General features: G+C 43.7%; 1 protein-coding gene across 1 annotated transcript in view; it reads left to right on the top strand.

Moving 5' to 3' along the window:
- The window catches only part of rwdd1 (RWD domain containing 1), a 36,549-nt gene extending 23,827 nt beyond the window's left edge, over positions 1-12,722 (top strand). Inside the window, exons 4-7 of the mRNA XM_067984709.1 lie at positions 1,275-1,418; positions 10,011-10,143; positions 11,874-11,936; positions 12,408-12,722. Of these exons, the coding sequence (XP_067840810.1) occupies positions 1,275-1,418; positions 10,011-10,143; positions 11,874-11,936; positions 12,408-12,514 (447 nt within the window). The 3' untranslated portion in view covers positions 12,515-12,722. The remainder of the gene's footprint in view (positions 1-1,274; positions 1,419-10,010; positions 10,144-11,873; positions 11,937-12,407) is intronic.
- Positions 12,723-17,943: the final 5,221 nt, after the last annotated feature.

The raw sequence follows: 17,943 nt of genomic DNA on the forward strand, positions 1-17,943 counted from the left end.
TGCTTTATCCTTTTGTCGGACTGCAAAGCGGCATCAGGCAGGTAAATTAAGTCATGGAGTGTGTAGGAGGAGCTCTAACTATGAACCATGGGTGAATTGCATTCAATTTAGCACTTCTTTGACCTAATTGAACGTGAGCTCCATGGGTTTGAAACTACAATAGTGCTGTTGGTTTCTGTGGTTACCAGAGATAAAAATATAATTTTCCATGTGCTACTGATAAGATCATGCAGCATGCAATGGTCAAGTGCTATACTGTAATTATTGTTTGCATACTGCTGTGTTAATTTATTTGTGCAGAATGTTTCACATGCTTAAGTCAATTCTGAAGCAATTTGTGTTAATATGATGCCACAATTGATCAAAATTGTAACTTTTTGCAACAATATTTTGAAATTCCTACTCTATACTCCTTTTTTTGTTTGCTCTCCCTAGCCCTGTTTTTTTCTGATTTCTCCTCGTTGCAGATTTCTCTTTCCCAGCACTCTAAGTTACCTGCTTGGTTGCTGTGGTGAATCATGGATACTGGTCCATAAGCCCCTTCTGGGTTTTTTTGGTCTCACTTTTCAGCTGGCTGACTCTTATTGCTGCCATTTCTAGCTGCATAGTTAAGATTGGGAACTTACTGAGGCTCAAACTTGGATGCCTCCTTGATGCTACAAGTTGGTACCAATGCATAGCACCTCAGTGCTACATTCTTCTCCTAACAAACTTTTAAAATTTGTATTGGTAACCTTTCGGGTTGCAGCTGACCATTTTAAATTGTATTTTGCCATTATCCCGATACTGGTGTGGAAAGCAAAGACCACCATAGTGTTTCAAGTCAGCCACAATTTATGCTAAAATAAAACTATTATTGAAATGTAATTCACTGCCACTTCTTTGGACCAGTGTTTGGAATTAATAATGTGCACATTTGTAGTACTATACCAGTCAGCACATGGCCAGTGCTGCTGTCTTACTATTATGACATTGTAAGTATAGACTTGGACTATGGGATCAGAAAGGCGAATGAGAGGAAAGTAAATAATTTCAAAAAAGATAAGCACATGGCTTCAAGTCAACTTGGAGTGAAGAGATGTTGTATATTTTTTAAAAAAAAGACTTATTTCCAGCAGTTGAATCCTCCTTAATTTCACAATGTTGCGATTTTATTTTTTTCAAGCTTTGCAGCTGGTTGCTGATAGTGATCACTGCCTTCAGTTATGTTCTTGGGGGAAAAAATGTTACATTCTTTCAACTTGTGCTTACACTTGTACAACATGTCCTTACAGGCACAAGAAAACATTGGAATGGTGATGATATTTACCTTAGTGACAGCTGTACAAGAAAAATTAAATGAAATTGTGGATCAAATAAAGTCTCGCAAAGAAGAGGAGAAGATATTAAAAGAAAAAGCAGCCGAAGAAGTTGAAAAGGTTTGTAGATCAGTATTTTGGATCTGTACAAAATCTGAAAAAACTGTTGCTATTCACGTATCCAGTCCAAAAGTTTAGAAAATGCTCATCACTACTGTATCTCATACCTATCGATACTATTTCTGCCAAATATATATTTGGTTCCCTATGAAGCTGTTGACAATATCAGCATCCACATTTGTCCAGGGACCTTATTCCAAATGTTCACCCTTTGTATAAAGTAGTTAAACCACACTATCTGTTCACCCCTTTTTTTGAACTTGAGTCCCATGCCCCTTTTTAGAATTGGCAATTAAACTGAACCCCAATGTTTCACTTATCTATACCCCCTTGAATCTTCAGTAAGTCAACAATCTCTTCCCTGACCCGCCTTTTCTTTGGTGTAAATACAGTATTCCCAATTTCTGTAGTCACTCATAGTTCGGCTGCCTAATCCACGGTATCAATTTAATTGTCCTTTGCAATACTCTCTCCAGTATTTGGATGTTCCCAGCGTAGTACAGTTCACTCCAGTTGAGCCAGACGAGTGCTCTGTACAAATTCATTATCACTTCCAGGGACTTATGCTCTACCCCTTTGTTCCCTCTGACATTGTGTTTACCTCTCATGTTGTGTATACAAATGTACTTTAGCTTATATTCCATAGCTTATTCCCCTTCCTCAGACTCGTCACTTTGCATTTATTAGCAACAATTTTCACTTGTATAGTTCCTTTTTAATGTTCCCAAAAATCTCAAACTGCTTCAAAAAAAACAGATGTTAAGCATGTTAGGAAAATAAATAGAATAGGTGACCAAAGATGTGGTTAAATAGAGGGAATTTTTTTTAATTCATAGGACGTGGGCATCGCTGGCAAGGCCAGCAGTTATTGCCAATCCCTATTTGCCCTTCAGAAGGTGGTGGTGAGTCGCCTTCTTGAATTGCTGCAGTCCGTGTGGTGAAGGTTCTCCCACAGTGCTGTTAGGTAGGGAGTTCCAGGATTTTGACCCAGCAATGACAAAGGAACGACAATATATTTCCAAGTCAGGATGGTGTGTGACTTGAAGGGGAACATGCATGTGGTGGTGTTCCCATGCGCCTGCTGCCCTTGTCCTAGGTGGTAGACGTTGCAGGTTTGGGAGGTGCTGTTGAAAGAGCCTTGGCGAGTTGCTGCAGTGCATCTTGTAGATGGTACACACTGCAGCCGTGGTGCACTGGTGGTGGAGGGAGTGAATGTTTAAGTTGGTGGATGGGGTGCCAATCAAGCGCCTGGATGATGTCGCACTTCTTGAGTGTTGGAGCTGCACTCATCCAGGCAAGTGGAGAGTATTCCATCACATTCCTAACTTGTGCCTTGTAGATGGTGAAAAGGTTTTGGGGAGTCAGGAGGTGAGTCACTTGCCGCAGAATACCCAGCCTCTGATCTGTTGTAGCCACAGTATTTATGTGGCTGATTCAGAAGTTTCTGATCAATGGTGACCCCTAGGATGTTGATAGCATTGTGGACAGATGTTGATTTGAGCAGACTTTTGAAGCTGGGAGCAAAGACTGAACAAATACTTTGTTTCAGTCTTTACGATCTCTACTCATTGGAGTTCAGAAGAATGAGAGGCGATCTTATTGAAACATATAAGATTGTGAAGGGGCTTGATCGAGTGGATGCGGTAAGGATGTTCCCAAGGATGGGTGAAACTAGAACTAGGGGGCATAATCTTAGAATAAGGGGCTGCTCTTTCAAAACTGAGATGAGGAGAAACTTCTTCACTCAGAGGGTAGTAGGTCTGTGGAATTTGCTGCCCCAGGAAGCTGTGGAAGCTACATCATTAAATAAATTAAAAACGGAAATCGAGTGTTTCCTAGAAGTAAAGGGAATTAGGGGTTACGGGGAGCGGGCAGGAAATTGGACATGAATTTAGATTTGAGGTTAGGATCAGATCAGCCATGATCTTATTGAATGGCGGAGCAGGCTCGAGGGGCCGATTGGCCTACTCCTGCTCCTATTTCTTATGTTCAAATGTAGCAAGAAAAAGGGCTTTAGGGAAGGAAATTCAGTGGGCAAAGCCACGGTGGTTTAAAATCTCCCACCAGTGATGCAGCAGAGGGAGGGTGATGCACATAGGCCAGTCAGAATAGAGAGGTGTGAACTGTGGCACTAGGCCAATTTATGGAACAAAAAAATCTAGCAAATTCCTCTTGACCCCCCCCCCTCCACAAGTTACAGGAGATTACAGTGCCATGAGGTACAAACCCAAGTCGCATTGATCTTGTGCATGTATTGATATTGGCTACAGTTAGGCACTTGTCCAGTTCCTTTTTGAACTGTTGCAGCGAATCCGCACTCGCCACTTGAGCCGGTAACTTGTTCCAGGTGTTGACAACCCTCTACTGCCCACATTTGATGGGTGGGAGCAGGAACTGGCAGTGATCCAATGGGCAGAAATCAAAAGGTGCCAGGGGTTGTGATGCCATCATTTGATCCTGATTAACATATTCATTGTGAAGTTTCACACAGTGGTGTGAATCCCCCACTGCTGAGAGGTATGATGCAGTGTGTCTGTGCTCTGGCACAATGTGTCTGAATTCCATTATACACTCTAGTCTTTGCCAGAACATCTGCTCAGTGTCCTTTGTCCCCCATTCATGGTATCATAGAAAGTTACGGCACAGAAAGAGGCCATTCGGCCCATCGTTTTCATGCCGGCCGAACAAGAGCTATCGAGCTTAATCCCAATTTTTGCAGTATTTGGTCCGTAGCCCTTTAGGTTACGGCACTTCAAGTTCACATCCAGCTACTTGTTAAATGAGTTGAGGGTTTCTGCCTCTACCAGCCTTTCAGGCTCTGAGTTCCAGACCCCCACCACGTTCTGGGTGAAAAAATTTCTCCTCAGCTCCCCTCTAATCCTTCTACCAATTACTTGAAATGTATGCCCCCTGGTCACTGACCCCTCTACAAAGTGAAATAGGTCCTCCCTATCCAATCTTATCTAATCCCGTCATAATTTTATATATCTCAATTAAATCTCCCCTCAGCCTCCTTTGTTTCAAAGAAAACAACCACAGCCTATCCAATCTTTTTTCCAGCCCTGGCAACATCCCTGTAAATCTCTGTACCCTCTCTAGTCTAATCACATCTTTGCTGTAATGTGGTGACCAGAACTATATGCAGTACTCAAGCTGTGGCTTCACTAGTGTTTTATACAGTTCTAACATAACCTCCCTGCTCTTATGCCTCGGTTAATAAAGGAAAGTATCCCGTATGCTTTCTAACCACCTTACCTACCTGTCCTGCTACCTTCAGGGATCTGTGGACATGCACCCCAAGGTTCCTTTGTTCCTCCACCCCTCTCAGTATCTTCCCATTTATTGTGTACTCCCTTGACGCCTTTGCCCTCCCCAAATGCATTACCTCCCAGTTCTCTGGATTGAATTCCATTTGCCACTCTTCTGCCCGCCTGACCAGTCCATTGATAGCTTCCTGCAGTCCACAGCTTTCCTCCTCACTGTCAACCTACTTGACCTCGTCCTCACCGGTCTACCTGTCGCAGATGCATCTGTCTATGACAGTATTGGTAGGAGTGACCACTGCACTGTCCTCGTGGAGACGAAGTCCTGTCTTCGCACTGAGGATACCATCCAACGTGTTGTGTGGCACTGCCACCGTGCTAAATGGGATAGATTCAGAACAGATCTAGCAGCTCAAAACTGGGCATCCATGAGGCACTGTGGGCCATCAGCAGCAGCAGAATTGTATTCCAGCACAATCTGTAACCTCATGGCCCAGCATATTCCTCACTCTACCATTACCAACAAGCCAGGGGATCAACCCTGGTTCAATGAGGAGTGCAGAAGAGCATGCCAGGAGCAGCACCAGGCGTACCTAAAAATGAGGTGCCAACCTGGTGAAGCTACAACTCAGGACTACTTGCATGCTAAACAGCGGAAGCAACATGCTATAGGCAGAGCAAAGCGATTCCACAACCAACGGATCAGATCAAAGTTCTGCAGTCCTGCCACATCCAGTCGTGAATGGTGGTGAACAACTAACAGGAGGAGGAGGCTCTGTAAACATCCCCATCCTCAATGATGGCAGAGTCCAGCACGTGAGTGCAAAAGACAAGGCTGAAGTGTTTGCAACCATCTTCAGCCAGAAGTGCCAAGTGGATGATCCATCTCGGCCGCCTCCCAATATCCCCACCATCACAGAAACTAGTCTTCAGCCAATTCGATTCACTCCACGTGATAATCAAGAAACGGCTGAGTGCACTGGATACAGCAAAGGCTATGGGCCCTGACAACATCCCGGCTGTAGTGCTGAAGACTTGTGCTCCAGAACGAGCTGCGCCTCTAGCCAAGCTGTTCCAGTACAGCTGCAACACTGGCATCCACACGACAATGTGGAAAATTGCCCAGGTATGTCCTGTCCACAAAAAGCAGGACAAATCCAATCCGGCCAATTACCGCCCCATCAGTCTACTCTCAATTATCAGCAAAGTGATGGAAGGTGTTGTCGACAGTGCGATCAAGCGGCACTTAGTCACCAATAACCTGCCCACTGATGCTCAGTTTGGGTTCCGCCAGGATCACTCGGCTCCAGACCTCATTACAACCTTGGTCCAAACATGGACAAAAGAGCTGAATTCCAGAGGTGAGGTGAGAGTGACTGCCCTTGACATCAAGGCAGCATTTGACCGAGTGTGGCACCAAGGAGCCCGAGTAAAATTGGAGTCAACAGGAATCGGAGAAAACTCTCCAGTGGCTGGAGTCATACCCAGCACAAAGGAAGATGGTAGTGGTTGTTGGAGGCCAATCATCTCAGCCCCAGGACATTGTTGCAGGAGTTCCTCAGGGCAGTGTCCTCGGCCCAACCATCTTCAGCTGCTTCATCAATGACCTTCCCTCCATCATAAGGTCAGAAATGGGAATGTTCACTGATTGCACAGTGTTCAGTTCCATTCGCAACCCCTCAAATAATGAAGCAGTCTGAGCCTGCATGCAGCAAGACCTGGACACCATCCAGGCTTGGGCTGATAAGTGGCAAGTAAGATTTACGCCAGACAAGTGCCAGGCAATGACCATCTCCAACAAGAGAGTCTAACCACTTCCCCATGACATTCAATGGCATTACCATTGCCGAATCCCCCACCATCAACATCCTGGGGGTTACCATTGACCAGAAACTTAACTGGACCAGCCATATAAATACTGTGGCTACAAGAGCAGGTCAGAGACTGGGTATTCTCCGGCAAGTGACTCACCTCCTGACTCCCCAAAGCCTTTCCACCATTGACAAGGCACAAGTCAGGAGTGTGATGGAATACTCTCCACTTGCCTGGATGAGTGCAGCTCCAACAACACTCAAGAAGCTCGACACCATCCATGACAAAGCAGCCCGCTTGATTGGCACCCCATCCAGCACCCTAAACATTCACTGCTTTCACCACCGGCACACAGTGGCTGCAGTGTGTACCATCCACAGGATGCACTGCAGCAACTTACCAAGGCTTCTTTGACAGCACCTCCCAAACCCGCGACCTCTACCACTTAGAAGGACAAGGGCAGAAGGCACATGGGAACAACACCACCTGCATGTTCCCCTCCAAGTCTCTCACCATCCCGACTTGGAAATATATCATCGCTGAGTCAAAATCCTGGAACTCCCTTCCTAACAGCACTGTGGGGAGAACCTTCACCACACAGACTGCAGCGGTTCAAGAAGGTGGCTCACCACCACCTTCTCAAGGGCAATTAGGGATGGGCAATAAGTGCCGGCCTCGCCAGCGACGCCCACATCCCATGAACGAATAAATTTTTTTAAAAAATTGCCGTTTGCGGAAGTGTTCCAAATGTCTACCACCCTTTGTGTGTAGAAATGTTTTCTAATCTCACTCCTGAAAGGCCTGTCTCTAATTTTTAGACTGTGCCCCCTACTCCTAGAATCCCCAACCAGCAGAAATAGTTTCTCTATCCACCCTATCTGTTCCCCTCAGTATCTTATAAACTTCGATCAGATCACCCCTTAACTTTCTAAACTCTGGAGAATACAACCCCAATTGTGTAATCTCTCTTCGTAACTTAACCCTTGAAGTCTGGGTATCATTCCAGTAAACCTACGCTGCACTCCCTCCAAGGCCAGTATGTCCTTCCGAAGGTGCGGTGCCCAGCACTGCTCTCAGTACTCCAGGTGCGATCTAACCAGGGTTTTGTATAGCTGCAACATAACTTCTGCCCCCTTGTACTCCAGTCCTCTGGATATAAAGGCCAGCATTCCATTAGCCTTATTGATTATTTTCTGCACCTAATCATGACACTTCAATGATCTATGTGCCTGTACCCCTAAGTCCCTTTGGACATCCACTGTTTTTAACTTTTAACCATTTAGAAAGTACCCTGTTCTATCCTTTTTTGATCCAAAGTGGATGACCTCACATTTGTCTACATTGAATTCCATTTGCCACAGTTTTGCCCATTCACCTAATCTATCAGTATCCCTTTTGTAATTTTATGTTTTCATCTACACTGCTTACAATGCCACCAATCTTTGTGTCATCGGCAAACTTAGATATGAGACTTTCTGTGCCTTCATCTAAGTTGTTCATAAATATTGTGAATAATTGAGGCCCCAAGACAGATCCCTGCGGGACTCCACTAGTCACATCCTGCCAATGTGAGTACCTCCCCATTATCCCTACTCTCTGTCGTCTTTCGCTCAACTTCCTAACCAAGTCTGTACTTTTCCCTCTTCCATGGGGGCTTCTATCTTAGCTAATAGTCTCTTATGTGGGACCTTATCAAATGCCTTCAGGAAGTCCATATAAATAACATCCATTGACATTCCCCTGTCCACTACTTTAGTCACCTCTTCAAAAAATTCAGTCAGGTTTGTCAAGCGCGACCTACCTTTCACAAATCCATGCTGGCTCTTTTAAGCTGAGCTGCCCTGCCATGCCTTAATTTGTTAGATTAACTTAAACCAAGCACAAACAAATTAAGCCTCAAATACGGTTATTTTTGGTTATATTACTCTAGTTAAGTAGTTTAAGCTTTAATTTTAATGAGCTACCAGTAGTTTTACGCTTCAAGCTTTTAATTCAATTTTACCCAATTCCCTAACTCAGGAAAAAAAACTAATACTCACCAGCTAATCACCTACCTGCTGTCCTGTGACGTCACTCCTTGTTTTTTCACTGATTGCCTCTCTGCCGCTCCGAGTGTGGGTAGGCCTTGAGTCTCGGCCTTTAGTCGTCTCCGAGTCTTGCGCTCTCTCCAAGGTCCACTCCCGCCTGTAGCTCCGCTCCTTGTCATCCTAGGGGCTCTTGATTTGGCAGTCCCACCCTTTTTCTTTGTGGGGACATGTTTGATCTGTACCCTCACAATCTCTCCCTTGAATGCCTCCCACTGCTCTGACCTTCAAGTAGCTGTTTCCAGTCCACTTTTGCTAAATCACTTCTCAGCTTAGTAAAATTGGCCTTTCCCCAATTGAGAACTTTTACTTCTGTTCTATCTCAGTCCTTTTCCATAACTACAGTAAATCTAACTGAATTATGATAACGAACAGCAAAATGCTCTCTCACTGATACTCCTTCCACCTGCCCAGCTTCATTCCCTAAAACTAAGTCCAGAACTGCCCCTCCCCTCTTGTTGGGCTTGCTATGTACAGGCTAAAAAAGTTCTCCTGAATGCAGTTTAAGATTTCTGTGCCCTCATACCTTTTACACTGCTTGTTAATATTATAGTCGTTGAAATCCCCTACTATTACTGCCCTATTGTTTTTGCACTTCAAAAATTTGCCTACATATTTGCTCTTCTATCTCTCTCTCACTGTTTGGGGGTCTATTTTACACTCCCAATAGTGCGATTGCCCCTTGTTCTTTAGCTCAACTTTAGTATCATTTGAGTTAAATCAATACAATTGAATACAAGGGGAAAGGCTACATAAATTATATGCTTCCAGACTCACTGTAACTAGTCATTCTAAATTGCAGTGATTTTGTTCTAAACTTTGGCTGAGATGTCTAAAGCTACTTTTATACTGGTCTTCAGCTGCTAGCCCCATAGCAGCTGGTGTGAACATCAAGAGAAACTCATCAGATTTTCAAGAATTGTGGCCCAAAAGATCCATTTTTTTTTAACCTGGTCTTTTTGACTGCTACCAGTCTTCCTGGGGCTGGTAAACTTGCTGCTCCGTCGTATACAATGGTCAAAATGTCACGTAACATCTGTGCTTGGATGGAGTATTGAGCCCATAGTACAGCTAGTTTATAGGAAGACCAGCAGTTACATGCATAAGAGTAGTGCAGTCAGCTCATTCACAAGATCTAAGCTGCAAAATAATCAGCTCTACTAAATAGGAATAAAACATTCCTTTGCATAATACGGAAAAGGGAAAGTTACTAGAATGAACTCTTCTTTTGAACTGAGAATACATTCTTTGGTTTTTAATTTTATATATAAGGCTGAAATTCTATCCTGTAGATAATGAAGATCTTTAGTTTTGCTTTTTTTACGTTGTCATCTTAGTCCCTTTACTGAGTTACAGCTGCGTAATTCATTCACTAGTATCTATTTTCCATGCAGTGTTTCAAAGAGCTATATTTTTTTTGCAAACTCTTGTAGGCTGTTTTCCATGGTACAGCTGTTACAATTGAGAATTTCTTGGCATGGAAAGCAAGATTTGATGCAGACTTAGTCGAAATCAGAAGGAAACAACAAAAGGAAGAGGAGCAGGCTGGAAAAATTAAACTGACAGGTAGGTTAGATGTACTTGTTTTGAATATGAAAGCACTTTGATTTTATTAATAATTTTTTCAAGATTTTTTTCAATCCTCTGAAATGGCCCTTTCATCTTAGTATTTGCACAGCTCATTTTGTATTAAACTGTGTATAAAATCTATGAACAACACTTTGCTCAGGTTTTCCAAAGAAGATTGTAATGTGCTATCATGTTCCTCCAAAAATCAAGGTTTCAGTAGATGACCATTATTTTGTGTGTCAACTCTGACTTAAATTTGTTACTTTAACCTCCATGTTTAACAGCTTATTTGATACTAATACTCTCAACATAGAAACAGAAAATAGGAGCAGGAGTAGGCCATAAGGCCCTTCGAGCCTGCTCCGCCATTCAATATGATCATGGCTGATCCTCTATCTCAATACCATATTCCCACTCTCTCCCCATACCCCTTGATGCCTTTTGTGTCTAGAAATCTATCTAGCTCCTTCTTAAATATATTCAGTGACTTGGCCTCTACAGCCTTCTGTGGTAGAGAATTCCACAGGTTCACCACCCTCTGAGTGAAGAAATTTAATCTCATCTCAATCCTAAATGTCCTACCCCATATCCTGAGACTGTAACCCCTTGTCAGGACCCCCCAGCCAGGGGAAACATCTTCCCTGCATCCAGTCTGTCTAGCCCTGTCAGAATTTTATATGTTTCAATGAGAACACCTCATTGGTGTTTTTAATCACCTCCAAACCAGGTTACTCCAGTGACCTCCTGGCCAGCCTCCCATCCTCCATAGACTTCTCTAAATCTCTGCTGATTATCCTATCCTGCACTAAGTCATGCTTGCCCATCATGCTTGCCCTCATTGACCTACATTGGCTTCCAATACCTCAAATTAAAATTTCTTTATTATTCTTGTGCTTAAATCCATCCATTACTCATCGCTCCTCATCTCCCTAACCTTCAATCCTATAACCCCACCTCTCCTGAACTCCCAGTTCGTCTCGTGCTCCATTTCTCTCTTGCGCACTCCACCCTTCTCTAGGGACTGCACCTTGATGTGGCCGGAAGGCTTGCGTGCTCTATGACCCTGAGGTCTATACGCGGGAGTATAACTCCTGGTAGGGTCACCCAAGCCAGACAGGTCGAAAGGTAGGAGCCAGACTAAAGGGTGTTCACCTGCCCTCCTGGTAAGGAGTTGTGAGTCAGACTAATGATCTGGCCGTGTAAAAATGCCTTTAATTATGGAAACAGCCCAGAGGCAAGATGAGCCCGTTACAGATTTGCAAAAATAAATGTCCACTGTGGAAAACCATGATCTGCTCGATGTAAGGCAAGATGATACTCTCGTTGGAGTCAACTATCTTGCTTTGGATCGGCATCAGTGGAAGAAATGAGTTGCCTCGTGCCACTAGGTACAGGAGACTCCTAACTAACTAACTCTTTGCTCCACTGTTGGCGATCGTGCCTTCAGCTGTTTCGGCCCCATATCCTGAATTCCCTCCCTAAACCTTCTTCCTCTCCACCTCACTCTCCTCCTTTTAAGCCCCTCCTTAAAACCCACTTCTTTGACCAAGCTTTCTTGTCACCCCATTAATCTCTCCTCCTTTGTCTCAATTTCCTTGCAACTGAGAATGGGACTAAATGGATAGCTTTTTCAGGCAGTCAGCACAGGCACAATGTACTATAAAATTCTGATCTGTATTTAATGATTCTAAGTGCTGCACCTTAAGCATTGTGTTTTTATTTTTCAGGGAAGCAGCTGTTTGAAACCGATCATAACCTTGATACATCTGATATTCAGTTCTTGGAAGAAGGTAAAGCATGAGTTATTTCAATTTATAATGAAACTCTGCATGTTCTTTATTTTGACTGGTATTGTTAGTTTGTGTACTATTAAAGGGTTTGAAGTTTAAAATTGGTACGTTTATATATAAAGATTTGTGTAGCCCATCCACACTTTGGTGTCTCCAATTGTATGTATTTCATAAAGGTGGCAGGGGAAGGGTCCTGATTTGATCTTTTTGTTTCCTTAATTGTGAAATAAACAATGTTTCATCTTTTGTTTCAATTATATTAATTTAATTAAGTCGTGTTTTGATTTTTTTTGTATAGACTGCCATTCTGATATCGTATAGTGATATAAGCAGCTGTGTATGATTTTAAAATGATGCTCGATTAACTGGATCCTAAATCAATATTATGAGACCATTATCAAAATATTACTATTTTCACTTGTTTATATAACTGGATTGTGATTAAAACTGTTCTATGTACATTTACAACAGGTAACAATGTGGAAGTTGACGAATCCCTGTTCCAAGATATGGATGATTTAGAATTAGATGATGACGACCCAGATTATAATCCTGATTTAGAGAGTGAAGAAGACTAAGTACTTAGCATTGATTTTGTAAAATGCACCATTCACAATTACAGGATTCAAATACATCAGTGAATGAGAATGAAGTCACAGCATCTGTGACTTTTTGTATTGCAACTAGCAAGCAACGGTCATAAAATACAAACATTTTTTAAAATCTCATGCCCTCTTATGTATGCTTCCATCACTGTGTTCAATAAATTTTCTCAAAGTGAAACTATTTTGAATTTAATCAGAAATGTTTCCTTCTCTTTGAAATGTTTGCCTTTCTCATAAATTCAGTCTATTCCACCTAATTGTGCTAATTTATTATACTTGCCTTAAGCTTTGTTGGTAAATGAAGGCTTTTGGTATGTTGCCATAACCTCAATTATTTTAGTAATGTTTTTATTATGCATCCCAATATCCAGTATTACAATAGTAAAGTAACTTTTATCTCTTTAGATCATGCAGGTTAAATAGCTCCCATGCAGATTGCAAGCCAAGTAAATACTGGTCAAATTGAAGTTAATGCTGTTATTTTGTTTTAGTAAAAATTGAAGCCAGTCCAAGTTATTGTTTACATTGTGAAAGAGTAGTTCTGTGGTAGTGTATTTTTAAATGGCAGTCTTAACACAATTCATCCACACTGATCTATTAGTTAGGAGACAGTAAAAACACAATTTTTAAATATATTTTCAGAAAACCTGAATTCTCGAAATAAATTTCTAAAATAATTTGAATGACTTTGCAGTGGACTGGTTGTAAGGTAGAAACCTATGATTAAGAGAAATTGTCAGCTTTCCAAATGTTTTGAATGTTACAGATTTTGCCATTTTTTTTCCTGAAGCATTGCATTTTATGACTATAGGTGTATATTTGTACACATTAATGTTATACATATGGACATTTATACATTATTTCTGAAGCTATCTTGCATCTCTTTATACATTCATACATATATTTTGTGATGCTATTCTACAAATTGGTGTACATTCATATATTCTATGAAATCTTTAGTTACATTTACATACATACTTTAAAAGTCACTATATTTAGATGTATAATCTCTCACTTTTTATTAGTGTGTAAATACCTACTCATGCCTGTAGGAGGAATGCATTGACACGCCAGCTGCTTGCACTGGGAACAATGCGGGTATTGGGGCCAGGGCATCTCATTTAGACCTAGGTACTGAAATTAGGGTTGGGGACAATGGGGAGGAGTCCTGTTTGTATTGGTGAACATGTTGGCCAATGGGTGGGTTTGCTAAGCCAAGGGTATAGTTTGGGTCGACTGGATCTCGAGAACATGCCCCAGACAGCCTGGTATTTCCCCAATTCCAGGTGGAGGCTAAACATTACTTATTCTGTTCGGCAGATGTCCACGTTCCTGCCGTGCGTTGCGGATGGTACTGCATTCCAACACTACCTTGTAGTTAGTAACGGGAGTCGTGCTAGCCACCTTGTAGTTGAAGGGCGGAGGTTTGGGGGTGGTCTTTTTCCCTTTTGAGCTTGATTATCTTGAGATTGAGAGACTGGCCATGTGGTCTCCCAGACTGCTGTCCAGAAAGTCTGGTCATGCCCTTGCATCCAGCCAATGTGTAGGAGGATGTCCTTCTGGCTGCAGCCTGTCCAGCAGCCATCTGGTATGGAGGGATGGAATTTGGCCAGAACGTGCAGGGTGTGGTATTTGCGATGCATGATTTTGAACTGGCCATCCTGGATTTTGCTGTAGGTGATAGTGTTCAGTGTGTGACTTCTCCCTTAACAACCAGCCAAGATCATGTTCCCAGGCTGCCTACAGATAAACTATCCTGTCTTTGGTCATGCAGGTAAGGTGATTGGGTTGGTTATATATTGTAGTATGTAATCAGCCTGCAGGGATTTTTTTTCATTCCTTCCTGTCGACTCTAGATGCCTGTGTTTACTCCGTCACTAGAGGTTCTATGTTCAAGACAAAACGGAGGAAGGATGGGGCCATTCTTATCTGGTGTCTGGGTGCAGTGACCATGCTGAGGCGATTAGTCTAGACTGTATGTGGGGTGCATATTGCAATCCACTCAGAGAAAGGTTGGGCCCCCTACACTTGATGCTTATGTTATGATACTTGTATGGTGACCCTGGGGCAACCCAGTGTCATCGTTATTGGTCCATCAAAAAAAAGCCCGATTCCTGACTCTCCAGCCCCTACCAGGTAACCTCACCGAGCCAGAGGCTTCTCCAACAGCAGCCGGTGACATCACGGTGTGGGGTGGGGGGGGGAGACACGCAATATGGTGGGAAATTTAAATTGTTGACTCTCCTGGGCTGCTGGAGGAGGCACTTGGTTGAGGAACCCTCAATTCTGGGAAACTCCCGTTCATTCCAGGAGGGTTGGGAACCCTATCCTGAATGTGTCAGCGCAGCCATTCTTTCGAGCACTGCGAGAAGGAATTTCTGCTCTATTTGGTTGAATGCATTTTCAGTATCCAGTTAACGTGATTGGAGTTTCAGTAGGAGAGGAATGAACGCTGAGTGGAGGGTAGGGTAGCCATCAAGCCCCGAAGCTGTCCATGATTGGAGTTTTAGTGCCAGATCAGTGCAGTCACCTATCTGAACGGAGTCAGGTGCAGTACGTCTTGCGGGCAAGGAACCTATTAGTGTGGGTCCAAGCCCAATGGAGGCTTCTGGAGTGGCGGCAAGTCACAGGTGGAATATAATTTCATATTCTTCATTCCAGGAAAGTCTGGTAATGAAAATTCAGTACGGTTCACTGACCCTGTATAAGGAATCATGAGGAGGCAGGCAGAGAATAGATCACGCAATATAGTTTAGGTTTGGAGAATGATTTTGTACCAGAAACATGTTAGTCACTCAGGAACGCCCCTACGTGGCAGAGTTCCACATCACACTCCGTCCATTACGAATAGCCCTGCTCGAGGAAAGGGTGCAGAGATTACTTTAGCTGATTGAGCGAGGCTATTGGTCCGAAATACAAACATGACAATGCGATGAAGGCCAGGCAGCGTACAGCGTATGAGACTCTAGGAAAAGCATGGTGCAGGAGTACTGCAGTAGTTACGATTCTCACCAGTGAAGTGTTAGCTGAGCACGTTTGGAAACTATGAGGAGAGGTAGTCAGGGAACTGATCGGGTGCTATCAAAGCAAAGGAAGGCTGCATTTTTTATGTTTAGAATTTTAATAGTCTAATTTTGATTTGGCTTACAATGGGCATAAGTTATCTTTTGGGAGACAATTCACATTCTTCATGGTTAGCTGGATATTGTCGTATAGGAATATTATTCCTATATTTAAAATGGGAGACAGAACAAGTGCAGGGAACTAAACTCCAGTTAGCTTAATGTTGGTAGTAGGAAAGATAATGGAATCTTTACTCAAATATGTAGTAGAAAAACATGTAGAGAATGAAAATATAAAGAATAATCAGCACGGATTTCAGAAGGGGAAAGTCGTGCTTGACCAACCTTATTAAATTCTTTGATGAAGTAAGAGATAAGGTACCGCATTGTAGACTTGTGACTAAGATCGGAGCCTGTTTTTTTATTCGTTCACGGGATTTGGGCGTCGCTGGCAAGGCCAGCATTTATTGCCCATCCCTAATTGCCCTCGAGAAGGTGGTGGTGAGCTGCCGCCTTGAACCGCTGCAGTCCGTGTGGTGAAGGTTCTCCCACAGTGCTGTTCGGAAGGGAGTTCCAGGATTTTGACCCAGCGACGATGAAGGAACGGCGATATATTTTGAAGTCGGGATGGTGTGTGACTTGGAGGGGAACGTACAGGTGGTGATGTTCCCATGTACCTGCTGTTCTTGTCCTAGGTGGTAGAGGTTGCGGGTTTGGGAGGTGCTGTCGAAGAAGCCTTGGCGAGTTGCTGCAGTGCATCCTGTGGATGGTGTACACTGCAGCCACTGTGCGCCGGTGGTGAAGGGAGTGAATGTTTAGGGTGGTGGATAGGGTGCCAATCAAGTGGGCTGCTTTGTCCTGGATGGTGTTGAGCTGCTTGTGTTGTTGGAGCTGCACTCATCCAGGCAAGTGGAGAGTATTCCATCACACTCCTGACTTGTGCTTTGTAGATGGTGGAAAGGCTTTGGGGAGTCAGGAGGTGAGTCATTCGCCGCAGAATACCCAGCCTCTGACCTGCTCTTGTAGCCACAGTATTTATGTAGCTGGTCGAGTTAAGTTTCTGGTCAATGGTGACCCCCAGGATGTTGATTGTGGGGGATTCGGTGATGGTAATGCCGTTGAATGTCAAGGGGAGGTGGTTAGACTCTCTCTTGTTGGAGATGGTCATTGCCTGGCACAAATGTTACTTGCCACTTATGAGCCCAAGCCTGGATGTTGTCCAGGTCTTGCTGCATGTGGGCACGGACTGCTTCATTATCTGAGGGGTTGTGAATGGAACTGAACACTGAAATCATCAGCGAGCATCCCCATTTCTGACCTTATGATGGAGGGAATGCCTCATTGATGAAGCAGCTGAAGATGGTTGGGCCTAGGACACAGCCCCAGGACATTTCTGCAGGAGTTCCTCAGGGCAGAGATGATTGGCCTCCATCAACCACTATCGTGTTCCTTTGTGCTCGGTATAATTCCAGCCACTGCAGAGTTTTCCCCCTGACTCCCATTGACTACAATTTTACTAGGGCTCCTTGCTGCCACACTCGGTCAAATGCTGCCTTGATGTCAAGGGCAGTCACTCTCACCTCACCTCTGGAATTCAGCTCTTTTGTCCACGTTTGGACCAAGGCTGTAATGAAGTCTGGAGCCGAGTGGTCCTGGCGGAACCCAAACTGAGCATCGGTGAGCAGGTTATTGGTGAGTAAGTGCCATTTGATAGCACTGTCAATGACACCTTCCATCACTTTGCTGATGATTGAGACTGGGCTGATGGGGCAGTAATTGGCTGGATTGGATTTGTCCTGCTTTTTGTGGACAGGACGTACCTGGGCAATTTTCCACATTGTCAGGTAGATGCCAGTGTTGTAGCTGTACTGGAACAGCTTGGCTAGTGGCGCGGCTAGTTCTGGAGCGCAAGTCTTCAGCACTACAGCCGGGATGTTGTCGGAGCCCAAAGCCTTTGCTGTATCCAGTGCACTCAGCCGTTTCTTGATATCACGTGGAGTGAATCGAATTGACTGAAGACTGGCTTCTGTGATGGTGGGGATATCGGGAGGATCTCCACTCGGCACTTCTGCCTGAAGATGGTTGCAAACGCTTCAGCCTTGTCTTTCATTGTGCTGGACTCCGCCATCATTGAGGATCGGGATGTTTACAGATCCTCTTCCTCCCGTTAGTTGTTTCATTGTCCACCATCATTCACGACTGGATGTGGCAGGACTGCAGAGCTTTGATCTGATCCGTTGGTTGTGGAATTGCTTAGCTCTGTCTATAGCATGTTGCTTCCGCTGTTTAGCATGCATGTAGTCCTGAGCCGTAGCTTCACCAGGTTGGCACCTCATTTTT

The sequence above is a fragment of the Heptranchias perlo genome, chromosome 5 (genome assembly GCF_035084215.1).
Source record: "Heptranchias perlo isolate sHepPer1 chromosome 5, sHepPer1.hap1, whole genome shotgun sequence".
NCBI classification, from domain to species: Eukaryota; Metazoa; Chordata; class Chondrichthyes; order Hexanchiformes; family Hexanchidae; genus Heptranchias; species Heptranchias perlo.